The sequence below is a fragment of the Rattus norvegicus genome, chromosome 2 (genome assembly GCF_036323735.1).
Source record: "Rattus norvegicus strain BN/NHsdMcwi chromosome 2, GRCr8, whole genome shotgun sequence".
NCBI lineage: Eukaryota > Metazoa > Chordata > Mammalia > Rodentia > Muridae > Rattus > Rattus norvegicus.
The window spans coordinates 25717977-25737682 of NC_086020.1; the positions used below are offsets into that span (position 1 = coordinate 25717977).

The window sequence follows — 19706 nt, forward strand, 5'->3', positions numbered from 1 at the left end:
GGGGCTGCCCTGGAGACTCCATTCCAAGAATGAGGAGGTTTTAGTGAGGCACTAAATTGGGTCAGCCCAGAAATGACCTTTTGTCCAATTGTCTGGTTCACACCTGTGCCTGGTGGCACACGCTACACACTCAGGAGAAAAAGAAGTAACAGAAATAACCCTGAGAGTCTATCAAAGATTCCTCAGGAAACAGCACACGCCATCAAAGCCCGAGCTCCCAGCAGAAACACCTGAGCATCATGGTTATTAGAAATAGTCTCTTCTTTATTTCGTATAAAAAGTTTTGAAGTATTTGGGTTGGTAAAAGAAAAGCCACGGTAATATAAAGAGAATTATAGGAAGTTTTAAACAAAAGATGTTGGTTTGGGCGTTTGAGAAGGCAGTTGTGAGATTGCTTCTTGGTTTAATTATCCAGGCGGTCAAAGGTCTGGATCTGGAACTCCTGGAAGTCCTCTGGTATGGTGTCTGCAACAAGAAGGGTGGTGGTTAGGGAGGCTCCTTCCACACTGGAATCACAGCCCACTGCAGGCCACACAGGCCTCCTGTAGGGGGCGCTGTCTGCTCGCCCAAGACTCTCACAGGCTTGCAGCCATTTTCTATTTCAGGTTGCTTTGTTGTACATTGTTGGCTTAAAGCCCAGCGGGGCTTATTCATAGGCCTAGGGAAAATTAGCAGGCAGAGTGCCTTTTCAGTCTGTGATTATGTTTGAGTCTGATGAAAAGAAAGGCTGCCTGTAAATTAAACTGACGGAATTTCTCGCCGAACCCCTAACTCTAAACCATGCAGTTAAATTCTATGGGTTTCAATTTTCAGATTTGGCATGTTAACAGGAAAGCCCGGCTCTGCCTTTCTCTTATGTTATGCAGGGAACATCAGGTTTTAGTGAGCACGTGGTGTGAGCTTCAGGCTTTGGGGAGGATGTGTGTTACAGAAATGAGATCCCGTCCTCTCCTGGCCATTCCCTGTACTGTCTAAGCGTGAAGGCTACCTACCGTTACAGCGGTACTTGAGGTTGGACCAGATGATGTTTTCCTGAGAGAAGCAGAACACGCCCAGTCGGCCTCCGCGCATGGTGGTGTCTATAGTGACCCCGGAGTCAGCCACCAACTCTGAGCCTTCATAAAACCGCACCCTACAGAGAGCACAGGTATCCACGGTGAGGACGTGAGGACGTGGCCCCACTGCTGACTACGTACTCACCTCTTTATTCAGGCGTATTGTTTTCCACTGACTCTAGCTGGTCCCTCCCCAGTGAGATTAGAAGCTCCCCAGGAGTGTCCTCGCCTCCCTAACTTGGTTTTTAATAGGCCCAGCATGGCGTCCAGTGCATAGTTCCTGGATAGGTACTTGCTGGTTCCAAGGGGGTGTTTTTGCTGTCTTCTGGTGTGGCTGTGCCCAAGCATTTCCTATTTGGTTGTAGAGCAATCGATTCTTAGTTCTCTGCACTTTTAGGTTCAGATTGACTTTTCTAAAATTATATACATAGAGAGGTCATATTTTCTGTGGTTTCATTTTGGGACAGAAAAGGTACATTGAGCTCAATCAGGTAAGAACATGGTCACCCCTGTGGGCAGAGTCAGATGACACAAGACCACGGAGAACAGAACGTGAATTAGCTCTCACCACCTTATTTTCACTAGATGCCTCAGCCCATCTGGTGCCTTCCTGCCCTGACTGGCAAACCGTAATCCATACCCCTGAACACACCACACAAGCGCTGGCAAGTCTAGGACCTGAACACTGACTGCATTTCAACAGGAGCACTTGATCAAACAAACTAACAACAGAAACAGTCCTACAGAGAAACAGAGGCCTTCACTCCAGTCGCAGGATGGACAGCTCATGCTGTACACACACTGGGGAACTCAAGCTGGGCTGTGTGATGAGCACTAGTTGAGGCCCAGACACTGAGGCTGCCCTTTTGGAACTTATGACCCAGGAGAGAAGACAGACTGCGAGGGGCTCTTCAGTCAGTGTGTTCTGCACATAAGGAGGGCTCCATGGGGCCGGGAGGAGTCTCGGGATGTCTGGGTACCATCTCTTCTCTGCTGATCCCCCCACCCCACCCCCGCCATCCCTTCCCCCATCAGCTCCTCTCTCACACTTCCCTAAGAGCACACCCAAGGCATGGCGGACTTGGCTCTGCAGCTTGGTCCTACTGTCTAGGGATCAGTTAAGCCTGGTGCCTTTGCCCCACCTGTCTTCTGGAAGTCCTGCCCCGAGGACTCTCAGAGATTGGAACTGCTCAGGGAAGGGGAGATTCTGGTTTGCAGAGTATACTGAGTGCTTCCCTCCCCACCCACAGCAGAAGGGCCCTCAGCCTACCTGATGTAGCCCACCTGGGGCCTATGCTGCAGGAACCAGCGGTAGGACACCTTGTCCTTCCAGCCCACATTCCTGGAGTCCTTCCACAGCAGCCTGACCTGGTCGCTGGTGTCCCCTGTGTGCCACAGGGAGTTTCGGAGATGTTCCCCTGGGCCAGTTTTAGACTTCACGGCCTGGACAAAGACATGAGGAAAGCGTTAGGTCAGGACATGAAGAGCCTCTGTGCTTCAGATGTCTGAGGTAAACATGGAGGTGAGTTCATGCTTACTGCAAGGCTACATAGTTTTGTGCTGGCAAAAGCATAAACCTTCAGTGTCATTTTTACTGAGCTGGCCCCAGCTCTGTGGAACTTAGCAGTGGTTGGTGGCGTTATGCTATTCACCGTACCTTTTTCCTGATATAAGTCTGTGGCTCTATTTGCCTACTGTGGGCTCCCAATAGATGTCACACAGAAGTGTGCTTTCTGTCTTAGTGGGAGTGACAGAAGTAGCTAGTCGTTCATGTACAGCCCATCTCTTTGATTGAACACGTTGGCTAGCTTTTAACATGGTCTGCCTGAGGTATGCCTTAAACCTTCTCTGCCTCTTTGAGCCCACTCAGCCTGACATTTGAAGGCAGACAGGGTTGTCGCTCTAGTCTCCCCGAGTCAAGCATCACCATGACTGTATCCATTTCAGTGACTTTTAGGAGAACTCTAAAGTTAAAGGGAGGTGAAGGGTCCAGAAGCAAGAAGGCATGGGAATCCAAACCATTACCTTGAGCTGAATACCAGGTTCTGCTACTGCACGGAATGGCGTAGCCTGCCAGTATGTCTGCTCTGTCTGTTTCCACATGACCACATAGAAGCTGGAACTGTCTTGGTAACCAAAAATAAAGCCGGCATAGTCGTCATCTGTCTGGGTGTTTACGTGGAAGGTCCCTTCAAAGTCAACTCCATTAAATGCCGTGTACCCTGCGGAGATGAGGTGCAATTAGAAAAAGCTACTCTAACAGCTGGCAGGATTTCTACACACGCAGTCAGAGGCCCAGGACGTACCGACTGCTAGGCCAGGGTCACTGTTCATGGTCTGCACAATCTCCATGCCCTGTGGAGAGAGGGGAGGGAGTTCAGGACTTGAGGGGGCTGAGAGAACGTGGGGCAGCCCAGAACCTCAGGCTCTGAGGTGACTATGTACAATCCAGTCCAGAACAAGCACTGTTCTGTTTGATATTGACTTAAAGGAGGTGCATGTGTGGCAAGAAGTTTTAAAGGAAGATGAGTGTCGTGAGGAAATACTTTTGCTAATACTGTCATATAAGCTGACTTGATAATCCTCAAACCAGGCAGGATGTGACATACATCCTGATGGACACGGTGATAACTAGCTTGTTTTGTCAGTTTAATGCAATGTAGAATCACCTGGGAAGAGACGCCCAATGACAGACTCTAGATTAGGTTGTCCCGTGTACATACCTGTGGGGTAACTGTCTTGATTATGTTAGTTGATGTGGGAAGACTCTGCCCACTGTGGGTGGCACCCTTTGCTGGGTTTGATCTAGGACTACATGAGAAGAGAAAGCAAGCCGGGTACTTGGCATGCACACATGCATTTCTCTCAGCTCATGGCTATGGGAGTGACATGAGGAGCTACTTCAAGTTCCTGCCTTGACTTCCTCCAAACAATGGACTGTAACTTGGAATTGTGAGTGGAATTAAACCCTTCCTCCTCTAAGTTTCTTTGGTCAGAATATTTTGTCACAGCAACAGCAATGAAACGAGGGCCACTGTGGTGTGCTTTGTGACTCTGGAAACTACTAGCCACTTCTGTGCCTTCTTCTTCAGTGGCTTACTTAGGGGCACGCACGGAGGCAGACTGCGGAAGGATGGGAACCATAGCTCATGGGTCACACTGTCAGAGCTCCTATTCCAGCCATCTCAGCCGCCTCCTGAATTGCCACAGAAGTTTTGGGATGAGTCAATTTCAACATCTATGAAGAGTGTAATACCTCAGGGCCACGAGGTGGAGCATATGCCAAGAGAGTAGAGCCATGTGTGAGTCGATGACCTCCATATGGAGCCCACCATTCCCAGGAGGTCCTAGGCAGAGGGCTGAGTAGAACTGATGCCAACATCGAATGCGTACCTGGTTCAGGACCACCCAGTTGGGGTCGATCTGGGCATCCCCTTCAGGGTCCAGGACCACAGTCTGATAGGCCCTGAAGTCAGTCAGGGTGATCTCCGCATTCTCAGGACACACATCAATGCGATCAATGACCTTGTCCTGGTCGAAGTCAGCTTCACAGATATCTCCTACTCCATCATCTAAGGGTGAAGGGAGGAGGCAGGGGTGCTGAGGCTCAGTCCTCAGTAGGGAAGGGGACTGGGCAGGGACCACACTCCCGCCTTCAGGCCAGGGATTTTACAGTTAGGAGAGGAATGTTGGGTTTGTTGAGTTATCTGGGCCACATTCTGGAGCCCTTGTGACAGTCAATCAGGCCACTCAGAAACCACCTGGAGTTTCTTGCAACATCAGTGGAAAAGTTTGCCCCTTATGCTTAAGTTTGGCCTAATGCTACTTGTATTCTAATGCTAATTTGGGGCGCCTAAGACTGGTTACCCCAGAGAGAGTCTGCAGGACACTGATTGACCTAATCCCCAATTAATTGTGATTGGTAAACAAAGATGCCAACAGCTGATAGCTGGGCAGAAGAGACATAGGTGGGGTTGAGATTTCATGGGCTCGAGAAGAGAGGACCATGAGGAGGAGGCACAGGAGGAGGAGGAGGAAGAGGAGGTGGAGGAGGAGGAGGAGGAGGAGGAAGAGGGAGAGGCACAGGAAGAGGAGGAGGAGGAGGGGGAGGCACAGGAGGAGGAGGAGGAGGGGGAGGCACAGGAGGAGGCACAGGAGGAGGAGGAGGAGGGGGAGGCACAGGAGGAGGCACAGGAGGAGGAGGAGGAGGAAGAAGAGGAGGAGGAAGAGGAGGAAGAGGAGAAGCAGCAGCCACAAACAAATAAAAGAAAAACATGCAGGAGGAGAAGAAAGGAGAGTGGCCATGGGATAAGAGACAGGACAATGTGGTCCTGATGCTGTCCAATTGGAGCTACAAGCAGTCCAGATGAAACGCAGTAAGCAGTAACTCAGGGTGTAATCGTTAGAAAAGTAGATTCTAACAGCATGGAGGGTAGGCAGCTGCACAGCTCTAGTGATGCTTAGCTTATATTGTAATTATAAAGGCTGTGAGTGTGTCTTTCTGCTGGGAACTCAACAACCAAAGACAGGGAGAAGCCCCGGGCTGGGATTTCTAATATTGTTTTTACTACAGCCCCCCACTCTTTCCCAGACAGTTCTTACACACAGTTAGGCTTACCACCTGGTAGACCTTAAGCCTGAAACAAATGTCTAACACGTGCACAAAATCAGAATTATCGTCACCAGAATATCACTACGACTAACTTTGGTGTCCCCTACAGATGCCTCCAGGTACATTCTGCTGGGCTCAGATGACACCTGAGAGACACTGCAGTTGCTTTGCTAGCATGAGCCCTCTCTACCCGTGTCAGTTCGTATCTGACTGGATGCAAGCGTCTTTACCCGCCTAGCCCCCACACAGGTGGGAGAGTTTGTGCATCTCTTTCTGATGGTTCCTTTCCCCATTCCCAGTGGCAGGAGCAAAGAAGACCAGAGCTGTGCTGAGGGCCTCTGGGGATCCAGCTCTAGCATGCGACTGGGTCACATTCTATGTGATCTCATCCCAGGCCAGCTCAGGAAGCAGCCAGGCGAATCAGGTCCAGGGCAGTGGCAGACTGCTGTCTACGGATGTCTACTGTCTATGCAAGCTGGATTTGAAGCAGAGGCAGGCGGGGAGCAGGAAAGTGAAGGTTCCCCTAGGGAAGTATGCATCCCTTCATGTGGCTACAGGGAGTCTAAGGCTGTGTGTCTCAGGCAGCCCTGGGCCAAGCATGCTCACTGTTGCTATCTTCCTGGGCTGGGTTGGGAACAAGCCTGCAGTTGTCTGGGCCAGGGGGAACCAGGTCTGGGATGCCGTCATTATCGTCATCGTCATCGCATTCATCGCCAATCCCGTCCTTGTCGGTGTCCAGCTGGGCGCTGTTAATGACGGTGGGGCAGTTGTCTGTGCTGTCCTGGTGGCCATCCCCATCACTGCAGAGCAAAGATTAGTTTAGTAGGAGACTGAAGCGTCTGCTCCCAGGCAGGAGCCTGGGTGGGCTGTCAGCAGGCTGGGTTTCAGCAAAGCCTATCAGGCCTTTCTCTGATAAAGCAGCTTCAGAAACGACTCCCTCGCTTCCTCTGCGTCCTGAAAGCAGCCAGTCGGTTCCGGGTTGGGAAGATAAGAGTCTATTTCTATAGTCTGTGACTCTCTAAGGACTGCCAGATGACACCTTGCTCCAAGGAAGTGTGAATGTGTAAGGTAAGGGGTGTGGAGATGTGTGGGTCCTGGCTCAGGCACCCGGTGAGCTGTGGCCTCAGGCACGATGCTGGGCCAGGGAGGTACACATTCCTCATCTCTTAGATAGCAACACAAACGCAGCCCACCTCAAAGGGCAGCTTGGAGACTGAGTCAACTCTGACACCCGTAAAAAGCATCTTCTAAGCGCCTGGCTCTAATGGTTAAGTCCTCTGATGCTTCCTGTTACATTGCTTTTCACCGTTGCCATCTCATGACCCCATGAGGACTCTGACCTGAAGAGTCTTTCCCCAAAAATGGGTACCCTAGAGCTAATCCAAGAAACCTCTCAGGAAGCTCTCTGCTCTGCCTCTCGGAGGACCATCTCTGTCTTCAGGGACCTTCTATGGCTACAAGGGATCAGAGGATTCTCTTCTCACTCTGCCTCACTCAAGACCTTGCTGGCCTAGAGACTGTGTATATCCTCTAGGGAGGTCACAGAGGAAATCCCTCCTTTTCATACAGGAGGCAGAAGGGCCCCAGAGACAGTGAGTTCGACATGGACACTGGAATACTGCAGAAGCTGAATTTCTGCACTTCTCCTAACACAAGAGTGAGCTCATTGGATCAGCACCATTTGCAGAACCCTGTCACCTATGTGGAGAAGCAAGCAGTTCCCAGCCCCCCTCCTGGTAAGGCTCAAGTTCATGGGAATTAAAATGTGGCAGAATGAGTCATTTGTTTTAGGCAACTATCTAGAGGCTGGTGGGATAGGCTATTTTAGACATTTCTATAGCTGGTAATCAGAGTACACGCTGGCTGGGGACTGGGGATGTTTCTGATGCACACCACACATTGTTAGGGTAGTTGTGAGAGCACCAGTCCTACCTTATGCTCTGAGGGACAGACAAGCAACATCAGACTGCATCACTGACAGGCTCTCCTGTGCTATGGTACCAACAGCCACCATTTCCCCAAAGTTGCCCAAAGGATGGCCATACTGTGAGTTTTCATGTAACCTAGGAGGTGTGGTAATTGTCTCTGCTGTTCTGATGAAGCAATGAGCTTCGAAGGGATGGAGGAACTATTCGAGTTCCCTTGACGAGGATGCACACAGCAGTAAGGACAGAGCACAGAGAAGATGGGACCTCGAGGGAGCCGCCCTGAGCAATGCTGGGTGAACTGACTCTGCTACGGTTACTAGAAGTTGAACAGTGCTGTCCTGCTTTGCTTTGGGGGATCCTTACCCTTTCAGGCCGGTCCTGACCACCTTTCTGAGAAGCACCCAAGGAGGAATGGGAATGAGTAGAGGGTAAGAGTGCAGACGCCTGGTGCCGAGGGCATGTAGCTACACTTTACTCCTTCAGCGCCAGCTCCACTCTGCATCCTGTTCTGTTTCCTTCCTTATGGTGCTGCCCATTGCACTCCTGACCCAGCAGTGCTCGGTAAAGCATTAATGTCGAGCTGGGTCCCCAGCCCTCCCTGGTCCTCACGGAGGACTCTACATGGGGCTTGGAAGATCTTCGGAATGTTCTCGCATAGAATACCCTCTCACAAGACAGAAAAAGCATCAAGGACAAGGAAAGACCGGTGTCCCCCAGCACGCCCCTCTGTTAGGGGGTGATGGACTTTTCCTGATATGATAGCAAAGGGGTTAACATCTAATGAGAGCTAGCTATGTAACAGAAACCACCAAAGGCACGCTTCCTGGGCTAACTCAGTTTTATAACAGCCCACGAGCTATATATCTACATCCACTCCCATTTTACAGGTAAGGAAACTGAGGTACAGAGAGATTAGGTTATGAATGACACCTGGATGTTTCACTCCAAAGCCCTTCTGCAGGGTTCCATGATCTGATTTCTCTGAAAATGGTGTAAGTGCTGGGTGGGGCTGACATCGCTCCTCCTTTTTTTTTTTTTTTTTTTTTTTTTGGTTCTTTTTTTTCGGAGCTGGGGACCGAACCCAGGGCCTTGCGCTTCCTAGGCAAGCGCTCTACCACTGAGCTAAATTCCCAGCGACATCGCTCCTCCTTATGTAGCACTTTCAGGGAGATACAGGGGCCTGGAGCAAAGGTGGACTGACTACCTCCCTGGAACCCGATCCATCCACAGATCCTGGGCACATTGCCAGCAAAAAGTTCTGATAATTCCCACAGTCCCCAGATTCTACCTGTTTCCCCACAGTTGGGATGCATGCCATACCTGTCTTGGTTGGTGTCACAGGAGTCCCCAACCAGATCGTTATCCACATCCGACTGCAAAGAGAGCAGAACACATTATTTACCACTGGGCCTGCATGTATGGACTGTTCCCAAGAAGGCAAGCCTGCCTTATTGTCACTGGGTTTCAGGAATTGTTTCTCGGGAACTAGGCTGGCATAAAGCTGCAAAAGGACAACACCATATTGGTGTAGGCACAGTGCTGAATTTTCAAAAAAGCCCTTTAAAATATCGAGCTTCACGGAGGGGCTGCCCACACACCAGCTGAGCTGATCGGGAAGGGCTCTGGGTGGCGCACTGGCAGGCAGAGCCTGGGTGCTCTGGCTGGGTCAGGAGGGAGCCAGGCATAGGCATGGCTCAAAGCACATCGACCCTATGTTGCTTCTGCCCTTCGGAGTTGAGACAGGACAGGGAGTAGGCACAGTAGGCAGTGGGGACTCCCATCTGTTTCAGGCATTCAGAAACAGACTGCACACCGCACCCAGGGATCCCAGCAGCAGGTATACGGGAAGAGGAACAACCTACCATTGACTGAACTTAATCTGCAGTGCCCACACGTAGACTGAGGAACTGAAGGGCCATGTGACTAGGCTCATACCCATGTTTCTGTTTTCTTTGACAGCAGAAACTTGTTTGTGGATTATTAAGCTCATGCACCAAATGCCATCAGTGTTGGGTGCACGTGCACTCCCAAGGGTCTTGGGAGTCCCCATCCTGACACATCAGTGTGGTTGTCAATAACTATCTCAACTGGATCAGTTTAGTCCCATCCTTCTAGGCCCTAATGCATGCCGTTTCTCCACCTGAGCCTTGACACAATAGCAAGGAACTGGTCAACAGCAGGGCTGGGTTTCTCTGGATGCTGAGGAGTTCGGTCTGCAGTGTGACCCCTGTCTTACCAACCTGGTTAGGGTTACTGACATCAGGACAGCTGTCACAGGCGTCTCCGACACCATCGCCATCCCGATCCTGTTGGTCGCGGTTGGGAACTCGGGGACAGTTGTCCAAAATGTTTTTTATTCCTGTAAGAATGCTACTTCGGGTCAGGAGACAGTCATAGGACAGGGTGGAAAAGAGAGACTTGAAGAGCTGAGAGGTCAGGCTGTGGCGCCTTACTATGGCTGCACCAGCTGTATCGTGTCTTTAGTAGAGCCTGGAGGGGATTTCAAAACAGGGATTCTGGGAGCCTCAAGCATGTGCAACTCTCTAAGGCACCTATCCGATGAACTCACTCTTAGTTTAGCTTACCCAAGGTAAGCCTGCTTTAGGGGAGATGTGTATATCATGGAGGAGTGATCATGTACATTTGAAGGGATAGCATTTTTAAAAGGAGTTTCTTCTGGTGGTATGGTATGTTTTCAGAAACTCGGATTCTAGGCTGCCTTTTTATTCTATAGTTGTCATATGTTATGGACACGGTATTGAATAAAATGTCCTGCCTCAAGCTCCACGAGACTTTCATAGCTGCTCCTGGCATGGACCTCCCAGAAAGCCCCTGTGGTAGAGTCCCAGAGAAGGGCAGTATATCCACCATGACATCCCAACCCTTCCCAGAGCAGGCAGGGGCTGGCCACATCTTCCTGGCCTGGTGTAGTGTTTGACCCTATGGAAAACTCAGTTCTCTGTTCCCATGATGAGGGGTGGGGGTGCGGGAGGAGCCAGGAAGGCAGACGCCCTATAGAAACAGCTCTGGCAAGACACTAGTGAAAAGCACGCTCACAGTGTTCCTGCTGGTGATCTAAAGCACCAGAGACCTCCAGGGTTACTGGACCACCAGACATAGTCCGAGTGAACGATGGGGTGGGGGGTTCTGAATCGGCGTGTCTATTCCTGCATGTGGGGAGGGCAGAGGACAAAGGAATTCCAAATAAAAGACTGAGCGAAACAATCCTACCGTCTCCATCCATGTCGTCATCACAGGCGTCTCCTTTCCCATCCCCGTCAGTGTCCTTCTGGTCATTATTCAGGACGCCCCGGCAGTTGTCACAGGCATCCCCAAAGATATCTTTATCAGTGTTCCTCTGGTCCACATTGTGAGTCAGGACACAGTTGTCCTAAATGACGAGAAGATGGGATACTTGCTCAGACTTACTGACGCCTGTCCCACTGTTGTGGTTGGCCGGGTCCGCCTGTCTCATATTTTTAAACACTCATGACAGGCGTGTTTAGGAGAGGACAGGACATAGCTGCAATGGTGTGGGGACAGACGGAGGTCTGGGGTGATTAGCATCAGCGACTGGCCTCAAAGGCTTGCTTCCACCGTCCACGGTGTGTTTCAGTGCACGTGCTGTCCTGACAGAGCTGGTACCTGCTCATTCAAGATCCCGTCTCCATCCGCATCCTCATCACAGGCGTCTCCAATGCCATCTCTGTCTGCGTCTTCTTGGCCGGAGTTTGGCACATACTTGCAGTTATCCTGACGGGGGAAACAGTTCGGAGTCATGTCCCATCCATCTGCCTCCTGTCGAAAAGTACTTCTGCCCTCCAGACTGGGTAAGGCTGCCTGGCTTGGCTACTGGCTCTCTCATTTGCTTCACGTGTGAGGCGGCTACTTCAAACATTTTGAATAGAGTAAGAACAACCTTCCCAAAGCCGTCTAAGACATGGCTTTGGAGGTCCACAGGGATCTCTTCCTGGAGATCCTGCCTTCCTTACCTTCTTGCAGTTCCTGGCTGAGCACGGCAGTTCTTCATCGGGGTAACTGTCGATGTCCACATCCTTTCCACAGACATAGCCGTCGCCGGCCCAACCAACACCGCACTGCGAAGGAAGAGCCCGTTAGAGCCCTGAACAAAACACTCCCTAAGGAGGCAGAGACCGATTCCGTCTCTGTTCCCCTGTGAGGGTCCGCAGGGGAGGTCCAGGAGCCTCACATCCTGCTTAGATGGGATTTAACAACTCAGGTGTGCTGAGTATGGTGGACCACGCCTGTAATAACTATCAGGAGATGTAAGAGGTACAGGTACAATCTGCTCAAGGTCATCCTTAGCTACACAGTGAGGTGAAAGCCAGCCTGGGCTCCATGAGGTCCTGTTCTGCCCAGAACAAGGGCTGGAAAAGATGCTTCAGTCTTTTAAAGAAGATTTATTTATTTATTTTATGTATATGAACACACTATCGATGACTCACCAGAAGAGGGCATCAGATATCATTACAGATGGTTGCTGGGATTTGAACTCAGGACCTCTGGAAGAGCAGTCAGTGCTCTAACCACTGAGCCATCTCTCCAGCCCCAGATGCTTCTGTCTTAATAAAGTGCTAGCTTCACAAGCCTGAGGCCCTGCTTCGGTCCCCAGTCCCCACGGAAAAGGATAGGCAGAGCGGCTCATGTCCATATTTCCAATGATGTAGGGCTGGTGACTGAAGCCTCCTCAGGGCCTGCTGGCCAGATAGCAGACAGTCACTGAGCTCCACATTCAGTAGGAACTCTGCGAGCCCCCTACACCTCAAAACAAACTAACAAACAAAGCAAGGAAAACCCAAAACAATACAGAGTTACATGGGAACGGATTAGATTCTGAAGTCCAAAGGCTCGCAGGGAAATGGGCCCTCTGGCTCCTGTTCCATGGCTCAGCCAGGCACTGGATGTGCCTTGATGGACTCGAGGGGCTTTCCACTGGGATGTTGGGCTCCTCATGGCTTTGTTATGGCTGGCAACGTTGCCTCAAGTCATTTCCGTGCATTTGTCCCGAGTGAGTACTCGGTTAGCTCACGGGATACTGGCTTCGTAGGTTGATTTATTGGTTTAACCTGTGTGGATGTGTGCCAAGAGCATGCATGTGGACCATGCATGTGCATGTGCCTTAGAGGCTGAAGGAGACATTAGATCCTATGGAACTGTAACTAGAGGGACCTGTGATCCACACAAGATTGGTGAAATTTTAACTCAGGTCTTCTGCAAGAGCAGCAAGTGCCCTTAATTGCTGGGCCATCTTTCCAGCTCCAACAATATTTTGGGGGGCCGATTTCCTCCCAAAGAGGGAAACTCCAAGGTGTGTTATCTCTATTCTAACCCTTTCGGTTGAACAGAGGTGGCTCCCACTGGTGCTGTCAGTGCCGGGCCTCTGGCCCTCCACCCACCCCGTCACCCCTAATATGTCCCCTGAGCATCCTGCTTCCCAGAAAATCAACAATCACTGCCAACAGGTCAAGTGGGAAGTACGATTTTGTTTCGGTTTTTAAGAAAACATTCACAGTATTACATGAAAGGGCAGAAGGTGAAAAGTGTGTGTGTGTGTGTGTGTGTGTGTGTGTGTGTGTGTGTGTGAAGTTAGTGGTTGGTACTTTTACCTGCTGAGTCATTTTTCTGGTCTATCTGCCAATGGTTTTTCTAAAGTGGATTTTCCTAGTTTTCTTCAGTCCTTAAGAAGACGCTGCAAGGTCACTGCTGTCCCGTTTATGCGAGAGTCACATGACTCTCGCTGTGCGCCTGGGTCAGCACCTTGCTCAGGCTCTCAGAATTGGGAGCACTAACCTCATCTGTCCTCTTCCGACTTTTACCCCTCGCATTCAGCTAATGTGCACTTCTGTGTTCTCCCTTGTGTAAAACTCAGATCCGAAGGTGCCCGTCAGCCAGGACGTCTGATTCACCAAGGAAAGAGGAAGCCCTTCCTAAAAGCTGTTGGGTGTGAGGTGGGTCTTGAGAAGCAACTCAGGTGCAAGGAATGAGGGCCGGGGAATAGGGGTGGGGAGGTGGGAACATGGTTGTGGAGGTTGGGAGGGAAAGACAGAAAGAGAAAGAGAGGAGATGCAGACCACACGGAAAGCCAGGGGGTGCACCGATTGCAGGAGAGGGAAATCAGACTTGATTTTCGACTAGAACTGAAAGGAGAGAAGAGGGAGGAAGCTGAGGAGACCAGCAGCAGAGGACCCCCCTGGTGCTCCCCACCTACCCTTCCCTCCCGGACAGCCTGAGTCCTTCCCACTGTGCCTCAGGCCAGAGGCTCCTCCCCGAGTCCCACTCCGCAGCTTCCACAGCTCGCCTTCGAAAGGCCTGGAAAGTTCAGCTGTGGGTCCGATTCGCTACTCATTTTAATGAGGAGAAAATTTCCTTTAGGAACAAATACATTTTTAATGAGCCATTTTCTGGCAGATTAAATTATTTTAGTAGTCACACCGAGTTTACTAATCCTTTACCATCTGTCGTCGTGCCTTATTACAAATTCAAAAACATATTAAGAGCCCCATCGCCCACCATCCCGGAGGAGCCATAGATTTGTTCACAGAAAATGAGAATTTAAGCATAGATATATACTTGCTTTTCAATGACAATATATATATATATATATATATATATATATATATATATATATATATATATATGTAATAACATGCCCAATCATCAGGTTTGGGGAAAGAGAGGTTTTTTCTTTTCCTCTGTACTGCCGTGGAGAGCTGGCATATATATATATATATATATATATATATATATATATATATATATATATATATTTCAGTCTTATTTTCCAATTTGATAAGGATGATGGGGGAAAAATTTCCAGCCAGAAAGATAAAGAAATATAAGTTTGAGGTGGATGAAATGCGGAAGAAGAGGAGTTGTTTTTTTTTTTTAAAGCAGGGTCTCCCTGTGCTCTGGACGGCCTAGAAGTAACTCTAAACACAACAGGCTGACCTTAAACTCACAGGGATGGGATTACAGATGTGTGCCACCACACCTTGCTCAGAAGAGGGGAGACTTACTTTTATGTTGCTCAGAGGGACGCACCACGGTCATGGGAGCATAGGCTGAGGCTCTCCTACTGTGCACCCGGCGCCCATAACATAACGAAGCAAGCGACTGAAGCCAGCTGAGATGTTAATGCGTAAGAACCCTGAGGACTGGGATCCTGGGGTTTGGGAACGGGTCACGTGGGAAGAAGGCTTCTTTATAAAGGGCTCAGCTAGGAGCCAAGGCACCGGGGATGGGAATGGGTAGGAAGACTGACCATTCATTGAGCTGTGCCTAGGTTAGGGTCAACTTAAAAGTTCCAACTAAGACAGGCACAGAATATGGCTCGGTTAGGTTTCTGAGCGACAATCCGAGGCCCAGCTGACCCTGCTCTCCCCTTTCTCATCTCTTGGCTGAGGAGTAATCAGCCACTTTGGCACCTAAATGATGGAGCCCTTATGGGGCACCAACTCCTTATGACCTTCTGTGGAAATTTTGCCTAAAACGCCAGCAGTGGAGATGTCCTGCTTCTATACTCTCTGGCACAACTATTGTTATTCATAACTGTCCCCACCTTCTAGATGCCCAGTGTTAATCTGACCCGAGGGTAGAGGCGGTCTATACTTTGAAGCTAGAAGAAACTGGGGAGGGTTGTGCTTAGAAAGAAGAGGGAGAGCAAACCAGGCACTTACCACACACGTCACATCCCCTTGCCGTTCCTCAATGCACTGCGCATGCACACTGCACGGGTTCTGCTCTGGGTTCCGGCAGCTCCTTTCGGTCCTGCATCCCCTCGTCTGGTCACCAGTGTACCCTGGCTTGCAAGGCCCACAGCGGTAAGAGCCCTACCGAGACAAAGATAGGATGATAAGGCGGAATCGAGCAAAGATCATTGATCTTCGCTCGGTGGTACGACTGAGCATAATGACCAATAGCTCTCTGCGATCGGGCGTGCCTCTTAACCTCCTTCCTGGGCATGTTGATGAACCTACCACCAGGCCGGAAGGGCCAATTGGCTACACAGACTGAAGGTGGAAGGCTACATAGTAACCAGCAGTGTTCTGACTTACCAGCTCTACCCTGGAGGGGAAGCTGGGAAAAGCCGAAGTTTACACTGGGCATAGAGAAATAGCTTGATTAAAAAGTTAATTTAAAAATAACAGTTCCTCCAATTTTTATACACACAGAGATGTGGTGATGGCTCACGCTGGCCCGTCCTGATGAGGTGCATTACCAGGGAGGAGGCAAAGAGGTTGCTGGCTCCACAGAGCTCTTCACAGGCTGGGGTGGGGGGGGGCTCTAATTGTCTTCAAAGTTAAAATATATCAATACAGATAGTTTTTAGACTTGTTTTTAGTATTCATTTATTTATTTCATCCATACGAATATTCTGCCGGCATCTTTGTGTGTGTAGTGCTCCGACTTACCAGCATGCCTAGTGCCTCCAGAGGCCAGAAGAGGGTGCCAGAAACTCTGAAACTGGAGTTCCAGATTGTTCTGAGGCCCCATGTGGAGGTAGAAACAGAACCCTGGTCCTGTGCAGGAGCAGCAAGTACTCTTAACCTCTGAGCCCTTATCAGCATCTCAGAGAGCTTTTACACATCATTTCTGCTTTATTGGGATTCAATTAGCAAATAAAATCATATATTAAATATAACATATCCAATCATATTATATATGAATGAAGAGCTATAAGGTGGTCACAGGTGCCATGGAGTGTGTGTGGAGGTCCGAGGACAGCTTGTGAGAGTCAGTTCTCTCCTTTCACCAGGCAGGTCCTAGGAACTGAACACAGAATGTTGTTGGCAGCAAGCACCTTTACCTGCTAAGACCTCTCTGTGGCCCAGAAACTCTACACACTTAAACTATTCAGTGTGATGGTCTGATATGTGTCTGCCTTGTGAAGGAGTTTCCACATTTAATTTACATAGCACAGCTATCGCCTGACTGTAATGACTGTAATTGCTTGTTTTGTCTTTAGATAAAGTGTCACTTTATAGTCTAGACTATACAGATTTATGCCTAGGTAGCACAAACTAGTCTTGAACTTAGGGCGATCTTGCTGCCTCCGCCTCCTGGGTGCTGGTGTTATAGATGTGACTTTCCCTCTTTCGGCTCAAATGTTTGTTTTACATATATAGTGCAGCACTGTAAAATATGTCACACTTTCATGACAGAACGTCAGAATGTATTCATCCACAAAGCTTAAGTGATTGAATCATTTACATTGGATAACTGTCACCAGCTACAACTGGATGACTTTGGACCTTTCCACTGGCAAGGCCAAGTTTTGTTTGCCAGTATTTTAGAAATAATCTCTCAGCTCTATCGGAGATGCTGTCAACTCCCAGGGAAGAGGCTAAGAGTGTAAGTACCATCGTGTTCCAAAGCAGGAATAGCATCAGGGGGATGTCTCAGGTTCTGCAGCAAGACTGGAAACCCAAGGAGCTGTGTGGCCTCAGAGTAATTGTACAGCATCCCGGTGCTGTAGTCTTTTAGTGCACAGACTGGGCACCACATACTGCTGGGAATTCAAGGGTATCAGGAGACCTACGAAGACTTTCACTTGTAAGGACATGGGGAAGTTAGGAACTAAACGGCTTTCCCAGAGAACTGTGGTGAGTTAGAAACAAGACTTTTTGTGCAAGTTATAATGATTGAGGCGAATCGGAGCTTCTTTTGTTGGTATTCAGTTCTATTCCATCCCCTATCTTCACAAAGTTAATACAAGTGTCCAGAAAGAAAGCCTAGACCAGAATATTTAAATCACAGAATCCCCTAAGCGCTAAACATTCAAATTTAATGCAAATGTGGTTCGAAAAGTTTTTTCTTTAAAAGCATGAAGACGACTGTTTGATGACCTGTTGTCATCAGTGAAATACGGAGCCGTTTTTCTAACCTGATAGGCTCCTCTGCTGAGGACGATGCTGATCTTCACTGCCAATTTGGAATCCCCTAAGAGAGCCAGCCCTTGGTGTACCATAGTGTGAGGCATTTTCAAAAAATATTTAACTAAGGAAGGAATACCCAGTGTATGCTTCTGTGACTTCATCCACTAGGCTGCAAGAGGGGAGCTTCCTGAGGGCCAGCGTTCATCTGTCCTTGCTTGCTGCCTGTGAGCACCTAGCGACCAGCCTCTCCACATTCACCGCCCCTCTTTACAGGCTGGCTGTGTGACCTCTGAGCCAGAGGGAGCTTTTCCTCCTTAAGCTGGTTTTGACCCGTAACTCTTTTCACAATGATGGGATGGCAACATAATGATCAAAATTCAGACAATTCTGACAAAGGATAAAGAACCTGACTTTTAATATAAAAATTAATTATAAAATAGTGACTGTAATCGGAAACACGCTTTCAGCATAGCTTCTGCCCTCGCCCTTTCTGACAATCAAAAGGTACGCATGCGCGTATCGTCTGTGTGTTTGGAGTTACGATCCGCACGCACCCACCTGCTCCTGAGCCTGACCCCGCTTTGATAAAGAGGCTGTGAGAACTACTTACCAGAGTGTTAATGCAGATGGAGTTCAGAACACACGCTCCGTTCCGACACTCGTCAACATCAGTGCACACCTAGGCATAAAAGTTCAGAGGCGTCTCAGACCCGCCGCTTCAACAGAGGGCAAATGTCCTATCGTGACACTTTTTGGGAAAGACACAGAGTTTCAGGTAGAATGGTGGGTGCATGAGGATTGTCTCAGCTCTCTGGGCATTGGTCCCTTTAATCTAATCGCAGATGCTTACTGTCTTCACACAGGTTAAAGGGGTTCAGAGAAGATGTGTATAACTTACCTGTTAGTAACCTTTAGTCAGGAGAGCCTTTTCCTTACCTTCCCACTTGGTGCCTAATGCACCTCTGAGGATTCCTCTCCCACCTCTGAGTTTTCCTCTCTCACCTCAGGTTTCCTGTCTTTTTTCAGTTCTAGAAAATTCTCAGCTTCTCCCCACTTTTGTTATTTCTAGTCCTTCTTTGGATCCACCGTCAGATAAATCTTGAATATTTTCACAATAGTTTCTTTCGATCCCTGCCCTCTTGCTTGTTTTGTTGTCTTCGCTAAATTCCAAGAGGCGGTCTCCAACTCCCTTCTCAGCTGGTGAATCTGCAGTTAACTGTGTCTAATCTGTTTCACCCATTGACTGTGTTTTAAAAAATGATTTTTTTTACCATATATTACACATAATGATGAGATCCATTGCAACATTCTCATACTGAGTTATTAAATCCAGTGCTCAGACTTGTAATTGACAATACTTTCCCTTTCTTTAAAAGAAGGATTTTATCAAGCTTTTTGTTTACTTTTAAGCATTTTAAATTTAAATAGAACTACACCACTTCACCTCCCCTTCCCACCCTTTAGCCCCTCTAAAGTCTGCTCCCTTGAGCCCTCCCCATGCTCCACTGCTCTCAAGTTATTAGCCTCTTTTTCTTGGATGATATTTGTTACATGCGTGTATATGTATGTATGTGCACAAGTATACATAGATGACCCCTGCATGTATGGCTCAGGGAACATTCGAGAAGAGGGGGTGGAAATATTATAAGAATACTAAGAAGTCTTCTGTGGAAACAGTCACTCCTAGAAATGGCCGCATAAGTAAGGCCAGAACAACAGCAATATCGATGGATATATTAAAGTGGAAGGGGGAAAATTTCCTGGTGTCCCACCCCTGGACAAAGAGCTGTAGGCCTCCGTTGACTCCTAGGAGAAGGGGACTTAGGTTCTCCCAAGTTTGAGTCCATTGTTGGTTTGTCCAGAGCAAAGTGGTCAGCCTTGAAACCATCCACACATAGGGATCACAGTTTTATTTAGATCCTTTTCACACTTGTCCTATTTCCTAACGGTATCCTTTACCTTAAGCACAGCACTGATCCTTTTGTAGGCAGTTGATGTTTATCAAGTTTCCTTATCAGTTTCTTTACAGCAGCCCTGATTTTGCCTGTGGGCACTGAGGGGCCTGGTTGTGGGCATCTGCACACACTGGACTATCTGATTGGCTGTGGCTCTGTGATGTAACTCCGTCTGAAAGGTTTTATGCAAATAGGTGTGTTTTACTGATAACACAGACTTGGAGTTTATAACTAAACCGGGTAAACTTGGTGCTAGGCTG

General features: G+C 48.9%; 1 protein-coding gene across 1 annotated transcript in view; it reads right to left on the reverse strand.

The window, feature by feature from the left end:
- Positions 1-242: 242 nt before the first annotated feature.
- The window catches only part of Thbs4 (thrombospondin 4), a 42127-nt gene continuing 22663 nt past the window's right edge, over positions 243-19706 (reverse strand). The window contains exons 9-22 of the mRNA NM_017133.1: positions 18102-18170; positions 15293-15445; positions 11588-11692; positions 11241-11348; positions 10827-10986; positions 9836-9954; positions 8916-8968; positions 6274-6467; positions 4449-4627; positions 3362-3410; positions 3081-3277; positions 2326-2498; positions 993-1132; positions 243-465 (exon numbers count right to left, since the gene is read on the reverse strand). Of these exons, the coding sequence (NP_058829.1) occupies positions 404-465; positions 993-1132; positions 2326-2498; positions 3081-3277; positions 3362-3410; positions 4449-4627; positions 6274-6467; positions 8916-8968; positions 9836-9954; positions 10827-10986; positions 11241-11348; positions 11588-11692; positions 15293-15445; positions 18102-18170 (1761 nt within the window). The 3' untranslated portion in view covers positions 243-403. The remainder of the gene's footprint in view (positions 466-992; positions 1133-2325; positions 2499-3080; positions 3278-3361; positions 3411-4448; positions 4628-6273; positions 6468-8915; positions 8969-9835; positions 9955-10826; positions 10987-11240; positions 11349-11587; positions 11693-15292; positions 15446-18101; positions 18171-19706) is intronic.